The sequence below is a fragment of the Carassius carassius genome, chromosome 25, assembly GCF_963082965.1.
Source record: "Carassius carassius chromosome 25, fCarCar2.1, whole genome shotgun sequence".
Classification (NCBI taxonomy): domain Eukaryota; kingdom Metazoa; phylum Chordata; class Actinopteri; order Cypriniformes; family Cyprinidae; genus Carassius; species Carassius carassius.
In genome coordinates, this window is record NC_081779.1 from 6,874,281 (window position 1) to 6,883,751 (window position 9,471).

The 9,471-nt window shown below is 37.6% G+C and overlaps 1 protein-coding gene across 1 annotated transcript in view; it reads left to right on the top strand.

Annotated features, from left to right (window-relative positions):
- Positions 1-9,471, top strand: part of LOC132104013 (ribosome biogenesis protein bop1) — a 76,906-nt gene that overhangs the window by 48,879 nt on the left and 18,556 nt on the right. Inside the window, exons 4-5 of the mRNA XM_059509169.1 lie at positions 8,471-8,625; positions 8,706-8,823. Of these exons, the coding sequence (XP_059365152.1) occupies positions 8,471-8,625; positions 8,706-8,823 (273 nt within the window). The remainder of the gene's footprint in view (positions 1-8,470; positions 8,626-8,705; positions 8,824-9,471) is intronic.

Sequence of the window (9,471 nt, forward strand, 5' to 3'; positions counted from 1 at the left end):
GGCACAAGTAGTGGTGCTTTCCCTCATGATGTAATGCCCTGTCTGACAGACATAATGGGTTATTTTGGGAACCTAGTCAGATTGTAGCAGTACAATTGAAAAGACATTCATATTTAGAAAGAAAAGTGTTTATTTGTTTGATTTTTTTTTTTGTCTGTACATATATTTGAATTTTTATATATTCATTTATTTTTATATTAGCCATTTTAAATTAAATTATTATTTTTTTTTTTAATTTTGGGGGGGGGGGGGGGGGTGCTCATAATACAGTATAAAAGGTTAAAATACTGTTTTTCTTAAACCAAAAATAACTATATATAAATTTTATATATAAATATATAAAGTTAAAAGTTCTGCACAAATTAAAGTGCAAAAGAACTATAAAGGCCCATAGGTATCACTTTACAATAAGTTCTCTTTAGTTCACCATTAACATTTATAATGAGCAATAGCTACATTTGCAGAGCTTACATTTACAGAAGTTATTAATCTTTGTTAAAAAATAAAAGTTATAGTTTGTGTTAGCTCGTTAAATAATACAGTTGCAACTTTAGATTTTATCAATGTGTTGTTAAATATTGGAATACCTAAAATGAATGAATGTTCAGAAGAATTTTTCATTGGCCGTTTATGTGAACTAATTAATTAATGTTAAAAATGAAGCCCTAATGTAAAATGTAAATTAACAATAAAAAATCAAAACACTTTCAAACTATTTCTATGTCATGCTGTAGTCCAGATTAAAATAGCCTATTAAGACTTAATACTTAAGCATTTGGCACTGTGATGAACATCACAAATACACAATGTGAATGTGCTTTCATTCAGCGCGTGTTCCTCCATGTGCTTCTCTTAAGTGCTTGTTTACATCAGAGCGCACAGAGTCTTTCAAGCAGAATACAACGGTGTTGTGCATTTTGACCAGTTAGTGGGAATAGTATTCTTAAAATACATTCCAAATTCTGAATAATTTGTAATATATAATTATTCACGGTATTTAGAAGTGCCCACGATAACAATATTGTGCATATTCATTACCGTGATATATCGCATTACCGAATACCGGTACATGTCTATATATATATATATCTTTTCAGTCTTTCAAGCTTTTGGGGCCGCGGCATAACTGTGATGTTCTTTTAGTTGACACAAGTTTTGGAATCCCTTTTGTGCCACTTCCCTGTCCCCATCCCTTTTTTCCCCATCATTACCTGTCTTTTCACTATTTCTATCAACACATTTTTCAGAAACCCTTCAGCCTCAGACAAATCCTGTCCGTAATCTCCAGCTCATTTCCATTCATTCCACTGCACATTTATGCACTGTCACACCATCTACGACCACACGGATCTGTTTTGCCAAGTCTTTGAAAATATACCATCACTTGAAACGCATATCTGCTGTGGTTTACCCCTACATTCTCTTTTATTCAAACAAACAGTACTTGCTGAATCATTTTGAATAGTGTTTGTTTTGCCATATTATTTTGATCTCGACCTCATTACTAAAGATGAAGTCATGACTTTCACAAATTCCATGCTGCAATTCCAAGGATTTTCCCGTAGCCAAGGAATTCCACCACCATGAGGCAGAGGTCAACGGTGTCGAGGAGCGGAAAATGTGAGCCGTTCTCTTGAAAGACAGACCTGCAGATTTTCCTTCAGCTCTTCTGACAGCACCTTCAACTTTATTTTTACCCACAGCTCTTATGGACATCACGGTGAGAACGGCCTCTTTTACTCTGTTATTATTGGGGTGTTTAAAGACTCCTGACCTGATTTGATGGATTAACCTGTCACGTATCTGCCACCATGCATATTGATGGGCCAGTGCCACTTTGGCCTGTGAACCCGTGGAACCCAGCAGAGAGCTGCGTCCCTTCCAAAACGGGACCACCTGCCTGAGTCATCCGTTTAATGATCAGATGCATTCAATCATTCACTGCTGGAGCTCTCAGAATCCTGTTTCTGCATACTGACTGACACCAAACTCAATGCTGCTCTGCCTTATTAAAGGAATAGCTTGTGAAAATGTGCTGTTTCTTTAAACAGAACAAGAAAAAGCACCATAAAAGTAACCCAAATCACTCATGTAATAAGTCTTCTGCAGTGTTATCATAGTAAACTAAAACAATCTGAATCTGAACCATATGTATATACTGAATATAATCTAAAACTGTAAAAAAAAAAAAATTATATAGATATATATATATAGATAGATAGATAGATAGATCGATATACAAGCACACATATGATGGTACCTTAAAGATATTACAATAATACTGGTCTTCAGCAAAAGTAGCGAAGCAATCAGTATGTTTTTCTTGGGAATCAACCCTAGGATCTGTTGCCAGCATTAGGCTGTACAGTGTTCAGGTTTGCATCGTTTCTTTACAAAACATTGGTGCATTTCCACATTTTTAGTGATCTCTGGTTCCCAGCGAGGTTGGTGGCTCTCAGTGTGGCCTAATTCTCCAGCTCTCCAGGGTCTCTCAGGGCCCCTTTACGAGTGTCCCTCATGAAGATCTGGGGGGTCATGTTCACTCTGTGGTCTGTGAAATGTGTGAAAGCATGGGGCACCTTTGTGAGATGGGCGCCCGCTCTGTTTGATGTTGTCCTGTAAAGAATCCGTTTCATGGGTGAGGCATCCTACCAGAGACCTTGTAAAGCATAAAATATTACCTCATTACAATCTGCCCTTCCTTTTTTTTTTTTTCTTTAAGACCCTCCTTTTTGTATGCCATGTATGTATATTGGAAACGCTAATAATGTACTACTTTTAATCAGCGTGTGTGTGTGTGTGTGCATGTTTTTGTGACATATCAGGAAACAACTTTGTATAATGACATGGGTATGACACAGGTATTACAAGCAGAGGATGACTTATGAGAACGTAACCCATGTCCCCATTTTTCAAAACGCTTATAAACCATACAGAATGAGTTTTTTTGAGAAAGTAAAAATGCACAAAGTTACCTGTTAGGGTTAGGTGTAGGGTTGGTGAAGGGCCATAGAATATACAGTTTGTACAGTATAAAAACCATTACGCCTATGGGATGTCCCCACTTTTCACAAAAACAAATGTGTGTGTGTGTGTGTGTGTGTGTGTGTGTGTGTGTGTGTATATATATATATATATTTTGATCGATGAAGGGGCCGTTCACATATCACGTCTTTTTTTTTGTGCTCAAGTTCGTTATTTCAAATGCGGTAAGCGCGCTCATAATGGAAGAGACGCGGTCGCAACTCGCTCGTTTTTTCCAGGCGCGTCTGCACCGTATCTAGTTAAAAACATCTCAGCTTTTCAGAATGACGCAAGCGCACCAGGTCATGTGAAAAGAACCAACTCAATCCGCTTCGAAAATAAATCTTGTAGTACAGCTACAGCAAGGGTTTTTCGGTGGTGGAAATCCATTACTGAAATTTCCTTGTTGTAACGGAGATCGCAGCTGATGGATGCTTAGCAACGACAGACGCATCAGGAGCGCAACTGCTAGAGCGCTTTGGAAAGAAGGGTGCGCGCGCGTTTGTGTGTGTGTGAACTCATTGGGCGTGTTGACATACGCACCTACATGCCTACAGACAGATTTAGCTGAGCAAGCATTTCGAGAGAAAGGGCAACAAAGTTACTTGCAAAATATGCTACATGGTATTAAAATAAAGTAGTAGTGCCAGTACAATGCAATATCACTTGAGACGCAAACATCCACAAGCAAATGAAAGGTGCTTCCCAAAGCTGGCCACTCTAGCGAGACGTTATCTCTTTATTCCCGCGACATCTGTGCCATCAGAGAGAGTGTTTTCTACCGTGGGCTGTCCACAGGCTGCGCTCCAGACTAACCTCACATCATGACATGTGAATTTTTTTTTAAATAAAAATTTAAAAAAGAAATTATCGCGGACTAAAAAATTATCAAGCTAATTTTTTTTTATTGTGCGATTAATTAATGAATAGACTATCGCGACAGGCCTATATATATATATATATATATATATATATATATATATATATATATATATATATATATATATATATATATATACATGGAGAGTTGTATATTTAGTTTACTATAAAATAAAAAAGCATGCTTTTGAAATATTATTATATAAAATATTACTATTTTGAAATATTACTAAATAAATGCGACTTATAGTCCAGTGCGACTTATATATGTTTTTTCCCTCATCATGACGTATTTTTGGACTGATGCGACTTATACTCAGGTGCGACTTATAGTCCGAAAAATACGGTAGTTATGTATGTGTGGTTAAATCCCAATAGTGCCCTACTATTGCACTGCATACTCTAAAGTATGTACTTCCCATCAGCAGTGAAGTATGTACTTTCAATGCGTAGGTGAAGTATGTGAATTGAGATTCAGCCAGAGCTTTTTTCAAAGCTGATAAATGTCACGAAGATCGTCCTCTAAAGCTCTGCACATATATTTCTGGATTGACAGTCAGATTTCTCAGGTGGTTTGTGAGGAGGGAATGTTTTCCCACTTGTCTCCTGGAGTTTAATGATGTGGTGTGGAAATATCAGGCGTAGAGGCTGCCAGCAGCGAGGTTTCTGACCATCTTTCCTCGAAGCTTCTGTCAAAAACGCACACACGATCAGCAGTCAGTCCCCCATCTCGCGGTCCCCACCGCAGTCTGAACAGGAAGTTGATAAGAGCGTGCGGTAAGGGGCAGATCAACTGCATTTAGTGTTCTGGGTTGACTGACACTTAATAAAGGCAGTGTTCAGCAGCTCAATTGAAAGCAGGTGAGTTGTGCGTGTGATGTTTTTTTTTTTTTGTGTCCATTTCTCTTGGACCATCCCACTGAGAAGAGCCGAGTTTGAGTGTGACCCTATTGACCTTTCTAGCACCCTTCTGATTTTGCAATCTGTAGTATTCAAGACAACACTTTTATTGTGCACAATTCGTATATCTAACTGAATGATTTGCAGCAAAAAAGCACCCATTATTTCCGTCATCGTGAGCGACAGCAACTGTTGCTCATTTGCATAAAGCTGAGCTCTTGAAGTTCAATGCAAATGACCAGTGATGTGATCGAGACAGCTGTCAGCGTGAACGAGGTTTAGAGAAAATATTTTTCATAATGTTTAAATATTATGTCCATCAGAACTAAGACAATCTAGGCAGTGAAATTTATAATTTAATGATAAATAAAATGTATAAATGATCTTATCAATAATAATTATATCCCAGCCTAATATGTTGCAGTAAAATCAAGTCCCAATCTACATTTGTGATTTGTATCTCTATTATATTAATATACATTATTTTCTGCCGAATATTCTTATGTGAATATTAATTCCTGTTATATTTGATGCAAGCTCTTTCAAAAAAATATTTTTTTTGACCAGTAGTGTTAAATACGATGTAATTTATAATATAAAATTTTATGAAATTTGATTTAATGTATTATGTTTATTTATATATATATATATATATATATATATATATATATATATATATATATATATATATATATATATAATGTATTTGTGAGTGTGTGTGTGTGTGTGTGTGTGTGTGTGTGTGTGTATATTTGCTTGCATATAATTCTTCATGCTATTAAGTCACAAAAAAATTTATATTTTACTTTAGTTGAAAAATTAAATAGTCATCTGGTTGTGCAGTAGTTGGTTTCACCCTGTTTAAATGACCAAAATACTAGTTGTCTCAATGCATAGAAGCACTTTAAGCATCCCTAACTTTTCTTTTTTTTGAAAACTGTGTGAAGATCCAGTGACAATCTGTGACGCCTCCACACAGGAAGTATCAGATTTGCAAGACTTTCCTTCTGTCGTGCTTTCACCATCTTGGAACTGATTCCTTCAAGTTGGCATGGATGCCAGTCGCACCAGACAACACAAGCACTTCAGTCGGCCAGACATCAAGATTACTGTTAATATGTCTCATAGACATTTAGATTACATTACAGTCAGATGTCTGTGAGGTGGTCGTCATTAGCCAATCAGACGTGAGCCTTTGAAGATGAATGGCGTGTGGGCGTGGCCTCTGCAGCTGCTGTCGGCTGTGTGTGAAAGCGTGACAGCACTGCCCACTCGGACTTAATTGGATATGGTAGGGGTGTTTTAATAGAAATCACTCACAGGTGTAGGACCTGCTTTAAAGTGGTGCTTGCAACCTCTGAGAACTTTCAGCTGTCTGCCGTTACCCGTGTGTGTTTCTGCGAGCAAGAGCGTGTGTGTGCATCTTTCCCAGACAAAGAAATCTCTATTTTCAGACCCAAGCTCTGTTTGGTTTATTAGCAGTCCTAACTGTTTAATGTTCTTGTGGCATACTGTAAAGTGGGCAGGTTAGTGAGCTTAAATAAAAGGCGTATGGTTTTCTGCACCTGCAGAACTGAGGCCTTCCTTACGCACAGCTGTAACCTGACTGTGACTGCTAGTAAAGAATGTCGAGGGAATGACAACTGTTTAGTTTAGTAGGGCTGCGAAACAACTGATGGTACAATGGTATATTGATAACGTGGTCGCAATATAATAAAATAGGGGTTCTTATGTATGTTGTTATTCAAAACTGTTGTTTTATGATCTTCACACACTCACTTCTCATTCATCTGTATTAAACTTCACTGCTTTGCACAATGATTTTCAGAGCTTGAGTTTTTCTGAGATTTTTACTAGTGTTAAAGGTCAAAGTACATTTATAGGTCACTAATCACAAATGTATTTTTAACTATTTTCCAATTTCTTTTATTTAATAAAATTTTATATATGACATTTAGTATTTTATATACATTAAGTATTTGAAATATGTTATGTATTGAATATTATATTAGACATTTGTGTGTGTGTGTGTAAATTAGTTATGTATTATGTCTAGTATTTTATATATTGTTTACAGTTCTGCACATTTTAGGTCACTGATAAATATGTCTTTAGTTTTTTCAACCTCATACGATGTATATTTTATTAATACATTTTTCCAAATATTTTTATACATATTGTATTTGTGTGTGTATATATACAATATATTGTTATATATATATATATATATATATATATATATATATATATATAATATTAGTGGTGGGCCGTTATCGGCGTTAACGTGCTGCGTTAGAGAGAGATCAAGAGCCGCGTATCACGGACAGCGACACTGAACCGAGCTCTCTTCTGCGAAGTTCTCCTCGAAGTCCCTCCTGCACCTGAACGAACAAATACAAATCACAGTTTGAACAAACAAAAAGATGTGAAAGAGCCCAATTCAGTGCCGCGGTGTTCTGGTGTTCAGGGCTCACGCAGAGAAAGACGTCTCAAAACACTTGAACATCGAATTTGCTTATTTTTACTCTTGTGCCGACAAATACATACAAAATATGTCAAAATATCCACCTTGGAAATTATGCTCGAAAAAACTGTCAGTTATTTCTTAAGTGAAAGTAAACAGTTGAGGAAAAAAATGTGATGTGTATTATATTGGATGCGTTCATCGTCTCTTAAAGTGACCGTGCCTAATTTAGCTACTGGCTGCTGTAATGTTGAGCCAAGAAAATGAAAATCACTCACTGCTCTTGACTGAATTACTTTGTAGTTTTAACAGTTAAACCAAAAATTATTCAGACACCAGATATATTTTTGACATATATAGCAAAACTGTAATAATGTGAGAAATGTTGAAGGTGTCTGAATAAATGTAGGTTTGATTGTATATTTCATTTTTACATTGAAGACTATTCAGTGCTATTTTACATTTAATTATTTGGTTTCTGTACCTTGACACCTACAAACTTAAACATTGTGTAAATAGCACAAATAAATAAAAATAAAAAACATACAAATTAAACAATTTCAAACAGGGCCCACTGGTACAACCTTCACCGGGGCCCCGCTGACCCCAGCTAGGCCCTGCTCACGCCTGTTTCACACATACTCCATCTGCAGTGTGTATGCAGTCCGTGTGCGTTACGTATGTGGTGCAGCACGGACTCGATGTGCTTTCACACAGGACGAGTTTGCAGTCCGCTACTCGGTACGTAAACGATCGATGCACTGCTGCAGACACAACGCTCCTGGAACGCTCCTGGAATCCGTTAACATGGGTGCATAAAAAAATATGCAACGCATACGCACTGCAGACGGAGTGTGTGTGAAACAGGTGCAAGGCTGTTTGCACCTTGTGCAATGTGGAATTAGTTTACAGCTTTTTCAACCACTTTGTGATGCATTTTGGAAACAGGAGATGAGCCCATTTTCTAATGCATCACCTAGCTTCATAATGTTAAGTACCATTTGAGTGTAAGAAGCTTGACAAAAAAATGTATCCGTATGGGTATGACCGAGATCAACAAAAAAATGTGGCTTTCTTTAATACAAACCAGTCTTACTCTGCAGGTACTAGAGAAACGCAAAATATTCTGTGGTGTTGATCTGCTAAAACTACACTTGATGAGATTCCCTGTTGATCTTTATCACGTTCTCTGTTCATTTACAGGATATCCGTAACACCGTCGGCAACATCCCTATGGAGTGGTACAAGGATTATCCCCACATCGGATATGATCTGGATGGCAAGAAGATCTTTAAACCAATCAGAAACAAAGATGAGCTGGATGAGTTTCTCGACAAGATGGACAATCCCGATTACTGGTGAGGAGCATCTGGAATGTCCATTTAAACTCATTGAACCTCTGTAATTGTTTAGCACTCATTCTGTCTGTCATTACTAGGCGTACCGTCCAAGACAAGATGACGGGGGCTGATATCCGTCTGTCAGATGAGCAGGTGGACCTCGTGCATCGTCTACAGCAGGGCAAGTTCGGTGACATCAACTTCAACGAATACGAGGTATGCCGATCTGGTTTTCCGCTCTGTTGGTGTTGGATTCGACACAGATCCGACAGTAACAGAATTTGTCACCTCAACATCTGCAGTCTGGTCTGTGAAAACTTCTTTAAATAGACTTCTAGATAATAACCCCAGTGCACGATGAGGAAAAAATGAAATTCGTCAAATTACTCTCGTTTACGAAGCCACACGAAGCCCAGCCTGAGTCGCGCTCGCCGCCGACTGATGAAGTAACGAAACATTAACATGAGCGCAATTAACCATCTTAAGAAAAACACAGCAGCCCCGGCTGACCTACGCAGGAGGTAATGAGTCTGGATGGTGTCATGGCCACTGTTTAGCTGTTTCGATTTTGCAAGCAGCAGCGCTAATTGACAAAAACAGGAAGTGAGTCAGTCCACAGCTGGTCTGTCTGTGATCAGTTAGTCGACCTCAGACAGGCTTTAAAGTGAGTGAGCGTGAAAAAGCCACCTGTCATCTGACTGCAACTCATTGCATAAACGTTTAGGTTCTATATAAAAGAAAATTACTGCACATACATGCATGCATGCATATATATATATATTTACACAAAGTCTTAAATAAAAGACTACACAGCAATTTTCTATCATAGAAACAAATGATAAATCTCTTTATAATAGAAAATTG